The 22,307-nt window shown below is 38.5% G+C and overlaps 1 protein-coding gene across 1 annotated transcript; it reads left to right on the top strand.

The window, feature by feature from the left end:
* The first annotated feature begins 3,610 nt into the window (after window positions 1-3,610).
* On the top strand, window positions 3,611-21,868 carry brcc3 (BRCA1/BRCA2-containing complex, subunit 3). Its single transcript, XM_076292608.1, has 8 exons — window positions 3,611-3,826; window positions 7,219-7,339; window positions 7,446-7,532; window positions 7,634-7,722; window positions 7,800-7,855; window positions 10,712-10,843; window positions 20,768-20,811; window positions 21,282-21,868. Exons 1-8 carry the CDS (start codon window positions 3,722-3,724, stop codon window positions 21,428-21,430), a joined length of 783 nt encoding a protein of 260 aa, XP_076148723.1. The 5' UTR covers window positions 3,611-3,721; the 3' UTR covers window positions 21,431-21,868.
* The last annotated feature ends 439 nt before the right edge of the window (window positions 21,869-22,307 follow it).

The raw sequence follows: 22,307 nt of genomic DNA, 5'->3' as shown, positions 1-22,307 counted from the left end.
TCTCATTTAAATATTTATGGAACCTTCCTGTATAAGTATATATACACTCTTTTGATCCCGTGAGGGAAATTTGGTCTCTGCATTTATCCAAATCTGTGAATTAGTGAAACACACTAATTAGTGAAACACACACAGCACACAGTGAACAATACAATGTAACAATTTGTTTTCCAGCCATTTAGCTAGAGGCTACATGTAGCACAAAACAATAACAATGACTAGCCTCCTGCTAATGCCCATCGTGGCTCGAGAGAAAGGCGTTCCTAAAGCCACTCATTGGTACATGTTGTACGGGTGAGTGTACAATGATTTACAAGACATCTCGAAAGCAGCATAAGTCCCTTCAGGTCGAAGCAAAACCCCTCTGCTGCTATTTTCTGATAATTACCGGCGGACAATAGATTATCCCTTACTTAACGTTTACCAGACAGCTTCTAAAGTATGGATAATATTGTACGGATACTATCTGGCTCTTAATTAAATACACCTGGGGAAAGGGACCTGATGAAAGCCATACTGTTTGATATGACAAAAGTATTGTTAAAACACACTACAGAAGTTGAGGTAGGCTAACGTTTGTGTTGTCAACATAGGCTACAAAGTATGTTTACTTGGCATAGGCTAACGATACTAATTTCTGCATTATTCTGGCCTATAAATTAAAGGGTAGCCTGGCACAAGAATCAAGCTTCCCAGTTGTAGTACATCCTAGAGTAGGCCTACATCGTCTCTGTAGAAACATGTGGATGACAGACCTCGCAAGCGTGTAGTTTGTTATTAAGATACTTAATATCAGAATAGTCCATCCTTAAGACTCAGTTTATGATTATCAACAGCGACAACAAACCCTTATCCTACAAAGTGTTCTAAGCTGTTTACTTTAAACTGTTTGGCTATCAACTATCCTTAAACTGAAATGAATGAAACACAAAATGTTGCATTGTTTGCAATGAAATACTATAGGCTAGTATATTTAACTACCATTACAGATTTATGGTGCAACAACCTCACTTAAATATCTAAGTTGTATTGAACAATTGTACACATTCCTTGTTTTTGGTATAACTCTAACTTGTTTGCTTTTGTCTTTTAGGTTCCAGACCAGACCAGTGTGGTGATGACCGTGTATTACATTACGTGTGTGCCTGTCTGTGCGCATCCTGCCAACCATACGTCGCTGACATTAGCACTTACATTCATTCCCAAAAACATGTGACCATATCTCAACATATCTGCTCATACCTTTGAACTATACTGAGACGTAGATCTGATATCTACACTGAGACATTCTGAGTATTATATTGTTACAGGAGGACTATGCCGACAACTATACGAAGCATGCATACATTTGAATCATACCTGTGCTGTGACATCTGTGAAACTTAGCTTTTTTTAGACCTGAGCTGTGCTGTGTGAAAATTAAGATTCTAACCTAAGTTCTGTCTAAAACTGATCATCTGATGGGCTGAATCTTATTCTTCAGTCTATATCACCATCAAATGTGACCTACAGTATTACAATTAACTGAGACCTCTAGCTCTTGCTGCCAGTTCAGAATTACCACTGATAAATAGATCTGTAGGATAATATGATTGCCATTATAAAGTTCTGTAAGAATGCAAATTTAGTAGACATCTGGTTTCTCCCTTATCATTATTGGGTAACTTTAAAATTGGTTTCAACAACTGTGATTTTTTGACTTCAAGCTTACTTTGGTTTTTAAGTGTTCATTAGTGTATTCTGAGTATCATTCTGCTGTATTAAAACAAAGAATGTTGATCAATATTGAATTAACAATTTATTTTTACCGACTGTCATATACTCTAAGCTAACATCTAACCAAGTAAGTGGTTTTCAGGAATACTGTAAGTCTATGTAATCTGAATAATTATACTGTAAGTAATATAATGTTATTAACAGCAGCTTTTTGCATTTACATGCAATGGTAATTCCCTGGAATTACATTTTCTAGTTCACTTTGCAAACAGAACATGTCTAGCTAGTATCATGTAATTACATGCTTCTATTTCCAAAGGAATGAAAGCTGTTTATACCAACTTAACATCATTGTTAATATTGTGCTATACATGTGGCACAAACAATGTTAGAGTTTGTGGACTAGCCATACTGTAGACTATATTTGAATGGAGCTGGTAAAAAAAGATCATTATGAGAATGTGTGGACACAATGGGTTTAAAGTGACAGTGCACCATTTACAAATGAGTTAAACAGCATCAAATGAGTAATATTTCTTAAGAAATCCATACTTTAAAACAAAATTACTGTGTCATTATTGTCATTTAAATAATATGAAAGTGTTAAACTTTTACCTTTGGTTACTCATTAATTTTGTGATTTATGTTGTATTTAAAATGCCACTTAAGAAGCTTTAGTCTTTAGGGAGAAAATTCACTTTTTAATCGCAATTAATCTAGATTAGCCTGAATTTTTGAATTTCAAAATATGATATTAATTAGTAATCGTTTTTAATCGTTTGACAGCCTTAGTAAAAAGTTAAGATTAAACTAAATGCGGCGGTGGTTGAAACAGACTTCTGGGGGTGAGAAGAGGAACGAGGAAGGGGATGAGGATATCGACAGACAGACAGACAGACAGATAGATAGATAGATAGATAGATCCCAAACTTGAAATAAAGTATATGCTTTCAGTGGCGCTCATAATTTCTCTTACTTTCACCGGAAAAATAAGAAAAAAAAATTTGGGTAGTGGAAATTCTGATTGGCTGGTAACTTTAGAAAGTTACCAGCCACATTGGCTGGTGATCAAAAACGTTAATTTAGAACCCTGATGTTATGCCCGAAACAACTGGACAATATACCACCCAGGAAGCCCCATCAGTTCAGTGTATAACAGGAGCGTCATGGCAGAGTCAGTGCCCCCAAAAAAGGAACATTTAAGACCCATTTCACATTAGACTACACAAAAGTGTACCCTTGTCTCATAAGAGTAAAAATCTATGTCTTGCACGCTGCACTGTTTGTAGGTTAAATGATTGCAAAAGATATGTTGAGGTGAGTTTAACAAGTGCCATTTTATGTGCATATTATTCAGGCCCATAGCCTAGATGGCTATAGCCAAGGCTATGAAAAGACCAAACTACCAAAATCTACATATTTTATTACCACAATTTATATCTGCCTTCCTTATTTGGTGTACGGACATTATTAAACAAATATATTCATCTGTGTTTCAGTATCTAAGTAGGCTAAAGTAATTGGGGGGGGGGGGGGTGTCTGCCTAGTGTTGGGATGTCTGGGATAGCCTGTATAATGTAGCCTGTTTGTTGATATTGTCAGTCAATGTGGAGGACAAAAAAACAACATACATTTTAATGGATTTTAATGTTATTTTCCTTGATTGTTGCAAATATGGCAAAGATTCAGAAAAATTATGATGTCAAAAAAAGTCAATGTCCGTTTAGACTCATGATGTGACATGATATTGAAAAGACAATTTATGAAAGGATGGACTCTCTCTTGCTTCGAGTGCTCTGTCCAGTAACACTATACCCCCAAACAGTTGGTGGCGGTAATGGACTAAATAAGAATGCCAACCGCCGATTAAACACAACAGAAGAAGAAAGAGGAAACTCACCGGAAGACTTGCGTGCGACGCCAACCGAGCCTGTTGTATCAAATGATTCCTGATATGCATTACGAATAAAAATCAAGTTAGTCTGTTACTCTCTTCTCTTTTAACATGGCTGTTAGCGCCGTTTATCTCGGATCAGACGCCTTTCTTGTCTGTATGAACCATGCCTTAAGTACGGAGAAAGAAGAGGTTATGGGACTATGCATTGGAGAGGTAACGTTAACTTTATCGTAGGCCCTACTAGTATTTGTTGATGGTTTCTTGCAAATGTTCGTATGTTGATACCGGCGTCATACTATCCGACAATATGTCTCTGGTTAGTCTTCGTTGAAATGGTGTTAGTTGACTTTAGTCAGATCTGGAAACCTAAACTCTTGTATATCCTGTACACCGCCTATGCTATTCTACCACTCATTTAATTTCAATTTGACAATAAACGACTCCAGATGTAAAGACAAAGCCTGCACCGAGAATAAACTAAATCTATGGAATGGATTTTGAGAAATGATTTCCCTCACAGGGCTCTGATTTCCCCTTGTGCACATAATTAACGTTTCCATGACATGACCTGCTCTGAGTTTTAGGGAAGTTTGAGTTGTAAGTTGACAAATATTCATAACTTAGATTACATCCGTCCCAACATTACAGTTAACCGTCTCTGGTTATAGCCTAAGTGGGAGAACTATGCCACCTGCCCAGAGCATTATAAAGCTATGATAGCTTTATAGTAGTTCTTCTATAGCCTACTGTACCTCCCTTTAAAATTCAACAGTCACCGCCCACCTCCGTGATGGCTCAGCTTCCGGAAGTAAGTTTCTCATTCATTTCTCCATTTGAGGTCTGTACAAATCTGTATGTGTTTTAGGCCTTGCCTAACTAAGGTTGACCAGCTATGGAGTAACTCATACAACATTGCATTTCGAACAGAAAAAAAAAAAAAAGACAAAGGTACTACTTATACTATTAGGGTTGGGGGGGGGGGGGGGGGGGCACTTGTTTTACTACATAGTGCATAATTTTACAAAATTGTGTGCCTGTTTACTAAATGGTGTCAAATGAACACACTATAGACTTTTTACTAAAATGAATGCATAATATACATTCTGCGCAATCTAGTAAAATGAGAGCATAATTGAGTGCACAATTTGGTCAAATGAGCGCACATTCTCACGATATACAAAAACAAAATGGCATTAATGTACTAGCCTACTAATTTTCTATCCGGTGAAAAACAAGAATCATTTCGATACAAAAACACTCAATAACTGAACTGGCAGATAGCACAGAAAAAATATATTGTGAACATCATAAGCATCTCCAGAAGCACAGCTCTGAATTTGGTGAAGCCTTAATTATCTCTGGGTTTTTTCTGTCTCAGCAGCAAGTATGCTAGCCTAGTTGTTTATCTAGCACAGATGCACTGTTAAACTCTGAGCCAGACATGTCATCTCACGCTACTATCAGCGTAGCCTAATATATGTGACTCCCAGTGGCTCAAACGAAAAGTGCATTCTCTGTTGGGAGAGTGATGACATACAAACCGAGGGATAAATAGCAGCAGATAGCAGCAAGGTTTCCCTTTATCTCATACAAATCGTGCATTCTTGCTTTTATAGTCTAACTTATAAAACTGATCTGTCATGGATTTGCACTGAGTTGATTCTCAATAATACAGAACAAAATGCTTTCCGCATCAGTTCACGGAACACATCTTTTTCCTTTCAAATACGGGACGACTACTACTAGCGACTACTACATAGGCCTACTCATTCCCATCAGCCATTGGGAATGATATGTTTTCCGACCTAAAGATAGTTTAACACGCTTCCTTTTGAATGAAAGACAACAAGATGCCTAACTTCATACCGTTTACATAGCACATTCAACTTTCAAGGTGAGAAAAACAGTTTTCATCAGATGTCCACGCATTGCTCCTCATTACGTTGGTAACGTTAGCCATCTTGCAAGAGTGAGCAGCAAATCAACATGGTTTGAGGCATTTCTATGGCAAAGGTAATCTCTACCAATCAAAGGCTCTGCTTTACACTTTAGGATTTTGGGTAGTGTAGTGCTTTTCCGTTGTAGGGTCTGGGAACTCACCATTGGCAGTACACAATCCGAGGGGTGGGATAAACGGTTGTCTTTCAAATTCCCTCAGCACACAATAGAATAGTACGAGTCCCGTGTGTTTTCCCACCAGTGGAACTAGTTGGCTAGTTAATCAAACTTTTGCCAACTTAAAAAAAGCTTAACTCGAGTGGCGCTTTTTGCCAGCAGCAGCATCCATCTTCTATACATAATGTGATTGGCCTGATCGAAGTTTGATTTTTACAGCTACTGAGCAAGGCACCCTCACTGCTCCCCGCTGTTGTTGCAGGCAGCTCACTGTGCCGGGATTAGTGTGTGCTTCACCTCACTGTGTGTACACTGTGTGCTGAGTGTGTTTCACTAATTCACGGATTGGGATAAATGCAGAGACCAAATTTCCCTCACGGGATTAAAAGAGTATATATACTTATACTTATACTTATACTATACATGAGCATACAATTGCTTCATCATATTGGCCTAGCTGGTTTTAAGTCTACCTTGGATGGTTACGATTTTATGCTTTATAAAATGAATGAATTTGAGAAAATGAATTGGATTCTTACTTCCAGAATCGGAGTGGGCAGTTACTATTGAGCTCTATAGACCTCTGAAGATTGCCTACAAAAAACCTGCCATCTTTGCCTATATAAGGACATCCAGTATCTTGCTATTTTTCCTATTGGAAAATAACATCGAGATTTTGAATAACCGCACTGTTACGCTGGGACGAAGAAGTCTGAAATGCCGACATTTTGCCCTACACTTGTCATCTGCTTTCAAGTGGGTTTTGTGATCTTCATCTATGTTAAGACAGCGAACTTTGATTTGTACGCCTGGAGAGACGAAACGCGAGCATCCTGATGATGGCAGCTTGCAGGTAGTTCTCCCAATTACAGCTCTGCCCTGCAATGCAGTCAATGTGCACTAGGCCTGTCCTGTAGACATGAAACATGTAATGTCTACACAGGCTAGATGATCCCTCTGAAAGCTTGTAATTCAGTAACAATTTTTTCCTTGTAATTCATTCCATAAATTTGGTTTTCTCCTTAAATTTTGTTCCTTTATGAATTAAAGTGTTTTTTATATAGTATATCTAATTTTGAGATTAGATAAGCAAAACTCACAGTAGTAGACATGGCTTGGGGGCTGACAGCAAAGTGTTTGTGTGGATTTCTTTTATTCTTGTTCTTTAAAAAATGTAGGCCTAGTGTATTATATTAAAATGGTTGATAGAATATTCCAACAGTGTGAGTGTCAAGACATTTGGAAGTTTTCAGACAGTTAATTTATACCATAAATCTGAGACTAGCAGCAATCATAGAAAAAAATAAAGGATAGCATGAGCCGTATATGTTGGTTGTGCATTAGTATAGCTAGTATAACTTCAGCATGTCTTTGTTTCTGCAGCTGGATTAATCCAGTAGCTAACATTAATTACCCAACCATTTAGTTTATTCTATACATATGAATCATTTGTCATACTTTTCACATGATAATATCCCTCTTTTTGTCAGGTTGATACAAATCGCATTGTACACATTCACTCTGTGATCATCCTGCGGCGGTCAGACAAAAGGAAAGATCGTGTCGAAATATCACCTGAACAGCTCTCTGCTGCCTCAACCGAGGCAGAAATATCCTTTTACCCTTGTAGCAAAGTTGTTTGGTTTTGTGTTTTTTGCTTTATCAGTAGGCCTTGGCACTGATAAAAGTAGCAGTTTGTCCTTAAGTCAAACATACAGATTAGCTGAGATGACTGGGCGCCCAGTGAGAGTTGTTGGATGGTATCACTCCCATCCACACATCACAGTTTGGCCATCACACGTCGGTAGGCTACGGATGATTGTAAAGATTTGCTCGTTTTGTCAATATGCATAATGTTATGATCAATCCATGGAATGTCATGACATAATTTAATTTTAATTCTAGATGTGAGAACTCAAGCAATGTATCAGATGATGGATCAAGGATTTGTGGGACTTATTTTTTCTTGTTTCATTGAGGACAAGAACACTAAAGTGAGTGATAAAATGAATCATCCATATATTTAAATAATCACTCAATATTCAATAATCATTCCATTTGTACTTTTCAGACAGGTAGAGTGCTTTACACCTGTTTCCAGTCAGTCCAGGCACAGAAAGGCTCAGAGTGAGTGCATTGCTTCCAGAATCTTTTGCATGAAAGCACTGGCATGTTTTGCCATTAAGAGAAACTTTCTTGTTGTCTTTTCCAATAAGTGTTGTATTTGGTCCTCCCTTTATTTACACAGTGTATAGCCCTAGTTCTGTCTGGAAATTAAATATGATCAAGGTATGTTATTCTGCATTAGCCAAACATTGATGAACATAAAAAACCCACTAGGATAAGACATAAAGAGAAAGGCTTATATCAAAGGTGTTCCAACTTTTAACCTGGTATCAAGCAGCAATTAAACTATGTTCTCACCTTCATGCCTTTTATCACCTCAGTTGATATCCAACACGCATAAACTTATGAAATCATAGCTAAGTATCTTACGGCCTTCCACTAACTGTGTTTCTCAAAGAAATGCCATAGCTGAAAAATGCCAAATGCCATGCCAGAGCTGAAAAAATCCATATCCAGTTTTCTTTTAGATTGCTTAGGCTGTTTAAATCATATTTTATCATGTCTAAACTTAATAATATCAACCATACATACAGTTTCTATTGAACAATCTTTGGACATTATACTTGAATACAACTAGCCGCCAGTGGTGCGTGGGTCCATTAACAAGTGGCCTGCACTCGCCCAATATTTAAATCAACAGGTAACAGAGGGTAAACAGGTCAAGTTCAATAAATGGTGTAATGGACCCTGACACAGATTCAAAGGAGATTATAAACAATGAAAAAAATCCCATAATCATGACCATAACCAACTACGTAGAATGCATTTCCGACGAACTTCCAAGGATTCTAACAGTGCCTTTCAAAAGCTCTAAGAGAGGGCTATTCAACTAGTGGCCCGGGGGCTGATTGTGGCCCGTTGGATTTTACCAGTGGCCTGCCTGCAAATTGCCTTCAAATTTAGCTTCCATGACTAAGATAAAATCAATAAAATAAAACGACAGCAGTGATTGGCTGCAAAAGTAAACAATGTTGCGCGGCTTGCGGCTCTCACACTGGGCTGTCGGATAACCTACAGAGGAATTTACGCGTCGGCAGAAGTTACGCTTCACTGTGGTTTATTTCTCATCCCAACAATGGATTATTCCTACCGCTGAAATCAAGAAGACGCCTATGTAGTCACAAAGCCAGAACTGAGAGACTCAGGAGAAGTTTTTATCCCCAGGCCATCCGAACTAGGAACTCACACTATACTGACTGCACACATTCACTCCTCAGCACTCTCAAACATTTCCCAACCCTGAACTCACACTATACTGACTTTGCACTCATTCACTCCTCAGCACTCATGACCCCCCCCCCCCCCCCCCCCACACACACACACACACCTACAAGACTTTTAGCACTTTTACATCCCTCTCCCTATGCTACAGACCTTTTATTTATTTTCTTATTTCATCACATGTCAAAACACACACACACATATCTGACTTTCTCCAACTTTTGCACATCTACAAGATCGCCCACGACTTTCGGACTGGTATGCTTCCAGTGATCTTCAGACTAACAAGGCCTAACGTTCACGTTATCTCCAGACTGCCAGAGTGTAAAGAACTTTGTTGGCGTTGCATCGGTTGTGGAGACACAGCTGTGCGCAGTTTCACGCGAGTCATCATTGCCCTTGGACATTTTCAGCCGGTTGGAAATTGGACTAATTCTATTCTTATTTTTTATTTATTTTATTTATTAATTTGTTTGTTGTCTGTCTTGTATGTCTTGGTGTCACGGGTACGCTGGCGACTACACCGCTCCGTCCGGCATCTTTTGCGTTTGTTATTTCTTAAATGTAGTTATATGTCTTGGTGTCACGTGTACGCTGGCGATTACGCCGCTCCGTCCGCTATTGTCTTTGTTAGTCTATGTGTCAATGACAATGTATTATATGTGGAGCGCTTTGGGTTGCACTCTGTGCATGTTAAATGCGCTATACAAATAAAACTGACTTGACTTGACTTGACTTGACATATTGCACACTGCCCCCACATACACAGCACACTATCCCATCTCCCTTGTCATCCCCCCAACACACACACCAAGACCCCTGGCGGTTGGGTTAGCCCCTTGATCCGTGGATCTGCCCAAAGTTTCTTCCTTAGTAAGGGAGTTTTTCCTTGCCCCTGTTGCTCTTGGGTGTTCCTTGTTGGTGCCCCCCCAATCCCAATCCTCCCCCACCTTTCTTATGCAGCCCTTGCCACTTAATCTACTAAACCCCTCTTCTACTGCACTTTTTACCCCCCCCCCCCCCATAAATGCACAAATAGGCTTGTAACAAATATGAAACATGACAGAAATTGGATGTTAATGATCGTTAGCCTATCACTTGATGAGGCATTAAAATTTTGCCTATTGTTTGTCAGGATTTGTTTCACTGATTTCTTTTAAAAATATGAGCTATGACAGAAATTGGGTGTGGATGTTATACACTATATTGCCAAAAGTATTGGGTCACCTGCCTTGACTCGCATATGAACTTAAGTGACATCCCATTCTTAATCCAAGGTTTAATATGACGTCGGTCCACTCTTTGCAGTTATAGCAGCTTCAACTGTTTTGGCCAAGTATACCTTACATACAGTCTAACAGTGTAGCTGCAGTCGTGATGGTCTCGTGCCTTATCACAGCTATGGGTATATCCCTTACCAACCCCACTCTCACTCATGCTGTGTAGCAAAAATGCATAACGAAAACGGACAAATCAGACCCACAGCCACACTGCAATTTGCTGCACATGTTATTTGTTGTACTTTGCACAGTCAAATAAGTCATTTTTTATTATTTAAGTTATAAAACGAACATGTTGTATGGCATAATTGATGACATCAAATAAACCAATCTGCTTTTGATGGTATTCCTTTAGGTATGAGAGAATAGAGATTCCAATTCATGTGGTACCACATGAGGCCATTGGTAAAGTCTGCCTGGAATCAGCTGTAGAGCTCCCCAGGATCCTTTGCCAAGAGGAGCAGGACACATACAGAAGGATCCACAGGTATGTCTTTAAGAAGGAATTGTGAAGGCTGAAAAGAAGTAACATAATTGGAAAAAACTCAGGATGCCTATCTCCAATGAATGATTAAGTACAATTTGAACAAATGATGGTAAATGTAATATTTCCTAATACTACTGTGGTTAACCTGTCATTATAATCAGATTCATTCATCTGTATTTGTCCATCTATACTTAACAAAAATGTATTATGATTGGTTATGTTATATGAACATTCATTCAACAGACAAAGGCATGATATGTTTTCTAATTTGATCTTGATTAGTATTTTTTAATCCAGTGTTAAAATGGCTGGAGCAAAATTGCACTCCCTATGTAAAAATGGTTGTCTTTGAACTGACTTCTGTATAGTCTAGGAACCAGGCAAATCTGAGGACTCAAATTTTATTTGTTCTGGCATATTTTGGCCCCTCTCCCATTCAAAAAGATCCCCACCCAATCAAAGATCAGCTGGGTAAATCACTATTGTTTATATGATATGAGGCAATTACAGAAGGGAGTTTTTTTTTTTCAATGGTTGCCACTGATCACGTCAGTAACAGTTTTTCCTGTTTGCTAAACTAATTTTATATTGACCCTTTTGCATCTAGTTCTATAAGCCCTATAAGTTCTACAAGCCCTTTTGAGTCTTGGAAAACACTTTTCCATTTACATCGGGATTTTGCAAAAATTCTGTGTCAGAGTCAATAAAATGAATAGATGCCTGCAAGGAGCTGTAACTAAGCATGCTAAGCTTGACATCCAAACAGTATTGTAACGTTAGCATAGATATACGGCTTGATTACATAACTTAAATTAGTTTGGTCTCCCCAATTTACTATGTTGTGAAGGGCCGTCACAAGTGGTCGTTAACTGTAGCCTTGTAGATGCCATGAATGTTTATCACAACAAACTTCCAAGATACAGTAGGCAGCTGTATGCATTCATCAGACGAATGGTAAAAAAGTGTTTTTGCCACTTATCCTATAGCCTAGATTTGGTAGATTCAACTGAAAACCATTCCTGTGAGAGTAGGCTTGCGAAAATGAACTGCAGATCCACAAGTCTAGCTAGGTTTATTAGTGTTTGCGGTCATCCTAAAACATGCATAGCAGTGGCATCTGATTTAAAACATAACAAGTCCACGTTGCATGCTATGCCTGTGCGCCTACTTTGGAGGACTCGGATGATGCTGGAAAGAATTCCACATACGTTTTTCTTAATCCACCGTGGTAATTAAGATAATTAAAATCAAAATGGTAAATATTATCGCCGAGAATTTTATTGTGGTTTACCATTACACCGGTAACCGTTGTGAATATCGTCTGCCCAGTCTCCAAAGTACATCTTGCGATGCACTCAGAGCACTCACCTCCTGCTGGACCAGCTGTGTCTGGCTCTCTCCCTGCTACTGGTCAGGTTGGGGCACATTGGTGGGCTGCTGCCTAAACCAGCCCTTACTGACGCCACCTGCCCCACCAGCATCCTGTGCCAAAGCCGGGACTCGGCCTGCTCCACCGCCGTCTGGGCATTTCACTTCCTGCCCGTCCTCACAACAAGGGGTGGGTAGTAACGAGTTACAAGTAACACACATGAGTAAAAAAGTATTTTTTTCGAGGAGCAGCAACTTTTCATGTTCCTTTTTCAAAAATGTACTTCTACTCAAGTACATTTTTGAGCCAGTAATCTACTCTTTACTCCGCTACATTCTCAATTGCCCTTTGTTACGAGTACAAGTTTATTATCAGAGGAGAAAGTGAGGAGAAAGAGAGGAGAAAAGTGCACCCCTCCCTCGGTGCACAACGGCGTGGGATAAACGAAACAGGGCTTCAGAATGCATTGCTACGTTGCCTCTCCATTATAAAAGTAATGACTAGCCTATGTAGAATCAGACCATGTTGTAGCCTACTACACGGAAGTAGATGTTCTATATATCTAACAGCTCAGTTAAGGCAATGACGTCCTGCCAGCTGCTGCATCTTTTGGTGAGACTGCCAGAGTAGCAACGAGACAGGAAACTTTCACCTATATTCATATCTGGCCAGCATTGTTCAACAATCACAGTGGACAAGGAAAGTAGACCAACAATTTCATCCACAAGCAAAGCAAATGCACTGGAAATCGAGCACACAAGCTACCTTGGGATCCCTGGACTCTCTGTACTGTCCTTAGCACGTGTGTCCACAAACTCCTCCTTCTCATTGCTGAATGGGAGTGTGAGATTGTTCTTGCGTCCATACAGCGCAATGCTGCTTAGACTCCTGGGGAGCTCCAGCAGATGTACTGGCTGATCTTCTGCTCAAAGTCCTCATCTGTAGACAGGCGCGTAGCAAGCGTGGGGGATGTGGGTGTTATAACGTACACACTTTTGCTGGAACATGATTCTATCCCCCACACTTTTTGTCAGATTAAAATGAAAGTAAAATATGGAAATAAACGCTCCCGTAACCGTATCTACCATAATGCACACACAAAGAGACACAAATAGGTCTGTTAATTTGATTGAATGGTCATCCAGCCAATCACATCAAGTTAGCCAGTGAAGAACCAGAGCCGCTCTGATCAAATTCAAAGTGTGCATCTTTCAAGGTGCTGCTGCTTGGGTCTGCATTATAAAGTCTGCAGTGAGCAGATTTCAGGTAGAATTGAAATGATAATTGTTACCGCATTATGCTAATTTAGTAAACCAAAATTCACTGTCTGACTGACAGTTTTTGTCACAATGTATAAATGCAGAGAGTCAAAGTGAAAGCGGAGGTGCGCGCACCAAGGCACTTGTTTGTGCAGAAAGACCTTGGCTACTATACTGTTCTCAGAGCATTTTGCTTTTTTCTGTTTATGATCTGCAGCTTTTCTCAAACTATGGGCCTCCTCAACAATTAACCTACTGGTCCACGTAGCCGCAAAATTAAGTTATGGCCGGTGCTGGAGATCTTAAATACGATCGCGTTCCATTTAGAACATCTTATTTTGATCTTACAAACGAAGGCGTCAAGACACATTTGAGTTCTACATCTGAGAACTAAGATTTCCAGCATGTAGAACTCAAATAGAACGCTTATGAGCGCTCATGCAATGTGTGTGTCCCTGCAGCAAGTGAAACTAGGTAACGTGGGCTAGAAGCAACAATAACTTAAACAACAACGTGGCTTCCTGTAACTATTAATGGAAAAAGAAACTGCTAATCATAATCTTTAAATTGACATTAATTAAGCTGGCTATATGCAACACAATTTATTTATATTCCCTTTGCATATGTTTGGGTAGACTTCAAACTAGTGTTGTCACGATACCAAAATTATGACTTCGATACGATACCTGCCATAAATATCACGATGCTCGATACTGAAACGATACTACGGCTAAATCCTAAGATATCTGGAAAAGAAAGGACTCATACCTCCTCCAAGTGTATTGAGTCATTTGTGTTGAATTCGGTGCACTTTTGTAGTGTGCATTCTGGGTTCTAAACTTCCTACATAATTATTATTTTTATAGTCAGTAAAATAGTAGGCCTACTTTGTGTGATTAAGTCCTTTATTTTTTGTTATAGGCCTAGTTCATTTACATTGTGTTGTGTTTTGCCAATAAAGTAGCTTTAAATAGCCAAACTAGGCTAGATCAAGGTCAGTGTTGAAATTACTGCATGCAAATCACTAAATGCTATGCAGAGGGGCCTAATCTTTAGGCCATCTGATGTACAGTATAGGCTTCCCTAGGCCTTCCCGTGATCATGGGATTTCTTTGACAGTTGCAAAGAGAAAAATGTGAGGATAGTCTTCTTTGCGCCCAGTGTACAAGTACGACGTTCCAACCACTCAGGTCTTCGTCAGATAGGCCTACACCATTACCTGTTGCAATATGTCTGTGTGCATTCCTACATTAGCCTACTTCTATTTCTTTGATAACATGATTTGCTACCACGTAACAATAAGCCGCTATTATTATTAGGACTCAACACGCTTTGGTGGTATTATATGCTGTGGGCTTTAATTAGCGCATTTCCGGTAGCCTATCCTACATCTGGGCAATACTTATTGAACAAATTGCAGTCTACATGCCATGACAAATATTACCAGTAGTACTGACCGAACATGAAATAGATTGTTTATAAGTTATGGCAATGTTATTCTGGCGTGAACATTGCGCTTTCATCACGTTAGCACCCTATGATTACAGCTCGTTATGTCTCGTCAAAATGATTACAGCTCGTTATGTCTCGTCAAAATTCATTGATGAAGGAAGGTTCGCTTCATCCCAGAGAACCATACTCGTTTCACTTAGGCTAGACTAAAACAGAAGAGAAGAACTTTGCACTAACCATGTAGTCGTGTTTTCTATAGCATATTCGTTAACCTGTCGTTCTTTGAACAAAAATGTTGGGATATGTCTGCAAGGTGTTTAGCCAAGTTCCATGCGTAGCCTACTGCTTTTAAATGACTTTGAAACATATTTCACAAACAGGCCTCTGTGTAGCATATTCGTTAACCTGTCGTTCTTTGAACAAAAATATTGGGATATGTCTGCGAGGTGTTTAGCCAAGTTCCATGCGTAGCCTACTGCTTTTAAATGACTTTGAAACATATTTCACAAACGGGCCTCTGTGTACCTGATGGCTTGCCTTCACTATTCGTGATGTATCTGAAATAGTTGCAGATTTCACTTCACCTTTTGTTTTATCCACAAGGCCGAGGATGGTCGGCAAAGAACTACTGTATGTTGACGTTGGCGGCGCACTCACTCACTCAGAGCTGCCTGCTTGACACGCCCACTTGCCTAGATGCGTGCAAGGAGCAGTGAGAGCAGCAGTTCACGCAGACACAGAACGTTAATTTTAATAAAGTATCGATTCTAAAAACGTCGGAAATCGTATCCTTTTTTGCGTGAAGGCATCGTGATACCTTTTTAGTATCGATACACCGTGCAGCACTACTTCAAACGTATCGATACACCGTGCAACACTACTTCAAACGTTTTTTAATTTATTAATTCTTTATTATTATATTTATTTAGGTATTAGTGATACCTCGAAATTAGGCTGCTGTCTGTTAGGGCAATTTATTGTAGCCTGCTAACCCATATGCACAAAACATCATTTCTGAAATGATTTCTTGATTTATAACATGGGATATGTCTCCATGTAGGGTAGTGTCAAATAGTGAAGTGATAGGTAGATCATGTAGGCCTACATGTCACATGAGCCACACATATGAGGTGCGCGGCTTCTTCTGTCCCTCCCAAACTGCATTAAAATGGTGTGTTTAGCAATCAGAATTTCGTTTTTTTTCGGGGTAGAAACTGCCGGACACCAATATAGCCCGCACCCCTCTCAGAAAATACTTACGTCCCTGTAGGGAGTTATTTATAATTTGGCAAGATTGTTTCATTTTCCTATCCCACAACCCCCACACTTTTAAAAAGCTTGATACGCCCCTGTCTGTAGACATCAGTATGTCATACACTAAAAGAGGCCACAGGATTTGTGGAAGGTGGAAATGGAGACATTTTGGTTTGAAATAGCCTGCTATACATATTTTATTTCATACTCATTACAGTGCATGAAAATGCACTGTACTGTTCTTCCTAGGCAACTACTTCTTATTACAGTGCATGAAAATGCACTGTACTGTTCTTCCTAGGCAACTTATTCTTATTACAGTGCATGAAAATGCACTGTACTGTTCTTCCAAGGCAACTTCTTATTATTATTCCGCTTACCACTTTTTCCGTACGCAATTTCTCTTGAACAGTTTAACTTAGAAACTTCATTCAAACTTTGTAACGTAGGTATTCAAACGGACCAAGTTGCTATGTCTTTTCAACTTTGAAACGTTTATACTTTTTAAACTATTAAAGAAAAACTTTTTAAAAATCCCCATAGACTTAACATTGCCGATTATGACATCATAATACGGCCATTAAGCAATTAGAATCCTATGGCAGGTGTTCAGGCCACCTGCAGCCTCAGGCTTTAAGCATACAATCTGGGTCAATTAAGACTACACATCCTATTCAACTGTTTCCTCTGCCCAAAACTGTTTAAAAATAAAAGTCCTCACTACAATAATCCACTGTTAAACAATGTAACCCATTAAACTACTGAACTTTTTACATTCAACTTTTAAACGGTCTACTTTTAAACTATCATTAAACTATCTGGGTGGGTTGCACCAACAAGGATTAAGTCTTAACCTGGATTAAATCAAGGTTTATCCATTAATCCAGTTGCACCAAACTTTAAATCTAGTTTAAAAGTAATCAAGATTACATTTAAACCATCCTTTTAATCTTGGCTTAGAAATTCATATAAACCTGGATTAATTTTAACCCTGTTGCTCAACTGCTTTAAACTCAGATTTAAATTTCAGTTAGGGATTAATTTTAAACCTACTGCTGAGGTGGTTTACATTTCTGAAATGGCTGCATATATCAGATGATTTGAAGAAAATAGAGTCCCACGAAGGAAAATTAGAGACCGTCTCAACCCAATGGAGTTTTATGATGATGAGGAATTTTCAAAGAGGTACCGTTTCAACAAGGAATCTGTCCTAAGGTTAAATGAAAAAATCATGTACGCAATCAAACATGGCAGTGATCGGAATGCAGCTATACCACCTTTGCTCCAACTACTGATAGCCCTGCGGTTTTATGCTACCGGTTGCTTCCAGATGGTGGATGGGGACCTTTTTGGAGTGCATAAATCAACCGTGAGTAGGATTGTTGAAAGGGTATCAGAAGCCATTGCAGCTTTAAAAGACCAGTATGTCAGATTTGGCCCAACAGGAGAAACATCAGCTGGTTTTTATAGAAGAGCTGGTTTTCCTGGAGTGCTGGGAGCAATTCACAGAGTAATTAGAACTGTTCAATCAATACAAATATTTAATTATTTTAAACAGGTCAGATAAATAAATAAAACAACACATTCTCAATTGATATACATAGGCCTACAGTAGGCCTACACTTCATTGAAAAGCATCTCCACTGGTTGTAAACCTGTCTTGAGTGTATCTTTTTGAAGCTGCAGTACTTCCTTCTGTAAAACAAGGACTTCTCTCTGCAATATTGCATTTTTAATTTGAATCATATTTTTCTCTTTCTCCAATTTCAATACTTCAAAATGATATTCAGTTAAGTCATTCTTATGCCTCTTGCTGTTTGAGGGGCTGATTGGATCTGAACAGACTGATTTCGGGGACAGGGTTGGTCCCTCGCAGATACTTTGTGTCATGATGGCAGGAGCAGAGAGGGCAGGCATCGTATCTCCATCATTGAGTTCTGAAATACAAACACGTTTAAAACTTAACAGTTTGGTACGGCACAATAAATAAATGAAGAAAACGTTAGCTGTAGCCTAGGCTACTGTTAGATGTAACGTCAGGTGGCGACACAGATGAAACATTGTTAACTGAACTAGCCTAGCCTAGTCAAAGTTACAGTTAGGTCTAACGTTACATTTGCGTAGCCAAAACGTTAGGCTAAATTAGGCTACATCGTTAACGTTAGGCACACACATTAAACATAACGTTATTTCGCAAGCTATGTATGCCTACAGCTACATTTGCTAAAACGGTAGCATTAGCCTACAATTATTATATGATAATAATAACGTTACATAGTTGTGTGAACAAGCTCAGCGACTCACCTTCGAAGCTGGATGTTGCTAGCACTGGCTGATCAGCAATGGCATCGTCGTCAAAGGGATTTGGCAAGGGGGTTATTTGCTGTGGAATCAATCATCTGGACTATCTTTGCTGACAACACATCCATTTCTCCAGATGGGGGGCCTCCTCCGGTGAGAAAAGTGTCCCTTCTTTCCTTGGCAGCATCTTTTTTCGCCTTTGCTTTCAGGTTTTTCCAGCAGGCTTTTAGGTTGTTCACATCACGCTTGTCCTTGATCCCCACAGAGCCATTGAAACTTGTGCAGAGCTTGACCCTTTTTTTGTCAGAGTGTAATTATCGGTTCGTTTGTCTTCAATTATTTTTGCGTGTTGTTCCATTAATTGATATAATAAGTGTTTTTCGTGAGTTGTGAAATTTGAGCTCCGTACTCGCTGCGACATTTTCCTTAGGACAGGCGTTAACGTTAGTCCTAAGGAACGTTTTAAATATTTAAAATGTATGCGATCTTTGGCTTCGCGAGCGTTTGCTTGCTACTTATGAGACAGTTTACAAAAGTAGGCTTATGATTCAAGAGAATAGCCTAAAATTGTCGCTCGCTTATGTACACTGATCCATCATGGCGGACTATAATCACCGATCAAGGTTTTAATCGCAGGTTAAGGTTTTAATCGTGGATTTGTTAAATCATGCTTAAAATTAAGTGGTGCAACATAGCTTGAATTAAGTTTAAACCTAGATTTACAAAACCTTGATTAGGCCTAAACCAAGATTAATTTAATCCGTGTTGGTGCAACCCACCCTCTATCTATTAAACTAGCTGTCTATCAACAACTTTTAAACTATCTACATTCAACTTTTAAACTTTTAAACTATATACATTCACTAGCTGTCTATCAACAACTTTTAACTTGTCATCAACTATGTCTAGCACTGCTATAAAACATTAGCTAAGTAGCATGGTTAGCATAGTTAAAAATCTTAGCATAACTGCTAGCAAACATTAGAGCCATTCCAACTTTCAGTTATCGTCAAATATCTACCTATACACAGCCATTAAACTATTTGAATATCAACATTCATTTAACTTCCAGTCTATCAACAACTTTTAAACTATCTACTGTCTATCAACAACTTTTAAACTATCTACATTCAGCTTTTAAACAGTCTACTTTTAAACTATCAACTTTTATTAAGCTATGCAACCACCATGTCTATCCTAGCATCACCGTAGTAACCATCTCTGAATTATCTGTTTTAACTATACATGATATTTTACATCACAACTTTAGCATTTTCATGCACTGGTAATTCCTTGGAATTGCATTTCTAGTTTTAATTTATTATTAGGCTTATTGTAACAACCAGAGCAGAGGAAAATAAAAACGGTGTTCCAATTCATTGTATTTTTATGATAGCTCGATAGTTATTTTTGTTGTAGAAATATCATTATCGGCAAGTACACAAATCAAAATACTAATACAAATAATTAAAATAAAATGGTATTAGTGCATCCCTAGTTAAAATATTTAAAAATGTGACTTTCAGTCAAATAAAAGGCTATTTTTCCAGTCATATATTTCATTATTGAAGATTTCTTAAAAATAGTGTTAAAATATCCTCTCGTCCACGTGAACCCAATATTATGTATCGTATCGTCTCGTGGCCTGAGTGTATCGTCACCCCCCCAAGGTTTGGACATCAGACCTCTAAGTTTAGCATTTTTTTAGGTGGTAAAAAGCTGATTTAGTTATTACTTTGATGTGGCTTTTGAAATGTAGTTCACTGTCAATAAAGACACCAAGATTTTTAACAGTATCCTTTGTTTTATGGCCTTTTGTATCAAGAAGAGCAGCAACCCTAAACTTTTACTCTTTTTTTAAAAATATATAATTTTTATATAAATATATTTGTTTATAATTGTCTTTGTCCAGCAATATTTTATATATATATATATATATATATATATATATATATATATATATATATTTGTTCCAAGTCTAGGGCCTTATAAAATCAATGGGCATGCAGTACAAACCTTTAATGCCAGAACACGGCTTCCCAGATAAGGCATTTTTAATTGTTTAAAAAACAAAATGATGACATGAAAACATTGGAGTTGAACACAAGCTCTTAGACCAACTGTGAACAAATTGAGATGGTGTAGATTTTGTCTGATTTGACACGGAATGAACCAATTGTCAATCCACAACAGACAAATAAAATGTCAATAGTGCATTCTAATGACAACTGGAGGAGAAACAATGCTAATATTTCAGTACCTAATGAAAACATCTGTAATCTTCTACAGCTTAACCCACCTGGACCCAATCACAAAGATACATAATGGCTCAGGTATGGCATGTGTTTTGTTAACTGATTTGTACTCTAAATTGTAAGTCTTGCCAGTCAAATTATGATGAGGAATGATTATAAGAAGACATTGTCCTTGGATTTACATAATTAAGTTCTCTGAGTCTGACAGTAGCACTTTTATCTCCAGCTCATTGAATCAGATTAGACCGTTAGCATCTCTGCCATAAGATAACGGTCTAATCTGATTCAATGAGCTGGAGCTAAAAGTGTTACTGTCAGACTCAGAGAACGGCTGGATGAACTGGGGAAAGGTAAAACTCAATTGTTTAACTTAAGGGGAGGTGGAAAATGAGTGTATTTCCCCAAATGGTGGAATATCCCTTTAAGATGATCCTTTTATGTTCTCTTTTTAATCATTTTTTCCCTAATGTTGTACTTTGTGAACTTTCTGTAAAAACATATGCTGGATCCCATAAACATAAACAAACTGTTATGATATTTTCATATAGTGTTTACCAAGAACCTGTGTAGTCAGATGTCTGCTGTGAGTGGCCCATTACTGCAATGGCTGGAGGACCGTCTTGAACAGAATAAGCAGAGCATTCTGGAGCTGCAACAGGAGAAAGAGCGCCTCACCCTGGAACTTGCCTCCTTGTAACGAAATGCATGAATGGGAATGCATGGAGTGAAGTGTCTTATTTTTGATTTGATCATTTGATGAGAGAGCACTTGTACAGATGAGTACTTTTAAGGATGTATATAAATTAATTTAAAATGATCACAATACACAGATCTTCTGACAATGTGATTGAAATTTTGTGGAAACTTGCTAACATTTTTTTATTTGTGTGATTTCTAAAAGTTAATTGTATCCACTTAAGTTTTGAAGCCATATTGTGCTCTACTCACACTGCCAATATTCCCACAATCTTGTTTATCTTTCTCTCTCTCTGGTCCACTGTTGGTTCACTCTGCCTCAATAGACCAATATTTTATGTCAAGAGGCTTATACTTAAATATGTGTGCTTATAATTAAATAGACTTACATTTATGGGAATTAATGGGAATTGCTAATAAAATACCAATAATGTGGTAATCTCCTTCCTTTATTATATGTGACCTAAAAGCTTATTTATTGAAAACCCTACATCGGTAGAGAGGTGGTCCTATTGTTCTTTGTAGATGTGTATTATTGGGTATTTTGTGTTTTAAAGGAACATGCCACCGTTTTATAAAATTGGGTTATTCACCGTCTCCCCTAGGGTTAGACAAGTGAGCAAAAACATTTTTGTCTCCGTGCATGCATTGTCATAGTTCAGCAGCGCCCCCGCTAGGTTATCTTAGCGTAGTGAATGGAATCCTTTGTTGGCGGATTGCATGCCGTGAGTAAAAGTGAGCCAACAAAAAAAATGTGGCAGTTCAGATTAAGAGGCCGTTTACACGACACCGCCGGGTGGATTTTCTCTTACCGCTTTCACACCTTTAACGACTCCGGCAAGAAAAAACCTTGCGGGTACACACAGAGGTGTAACCGG

This window comes from Alosa pseudoharengus, unplaced genomic scaffold (assembly GCF_046254945.1).
Source record: "Alosa pseudoharengus isolate Yale_2024_CS ecotype anadromous, Long Island Sound unplaced genomic scaffold, YU_APseudo_1.1 YU_APseudo_1.1_scf_19, whole genome shotgun sequence".
Taxonomy (NCBI): domain Eukaryota; kingdom Metazoa; phylum Chordata; class Actinopteri; order Clupeiformes; family Clupeidae; genus Alosa; species Alosa pseudoharengus.
Note: the sequence above shows the minus strand (reverse complement) of the source record. Positions and strands in the feature narration are given on the sequence as shown.

What these genes read in the sequence shown, in the direction of transcription:
- brcc3 (XM_076292608.1), top strand. Translation starts at nt 3,722, where the DNA reads ATGGCTGTTAGCGCCGTTTATCTCGGATCAGACGCCTTTCTTGTCTGT. An exon ending in CAGGCACAGAAAGGCTCAGA is followed by an intron (nt 7,856 to 10,711) that starts GTGAGTGCATTG and finishes GTATTCCTTTAG; the next exon opens with GTATGAGAGAATAGAGATTC. An exon ending in AAAGATACATAATGGCTCAG is followed by an intron (nt 20,812 to 21,281) that starts GTATGGCATGTG and finishes ATTTTCATATAG; the next exon opens with TGTTTACCAAGAACCTGTGT.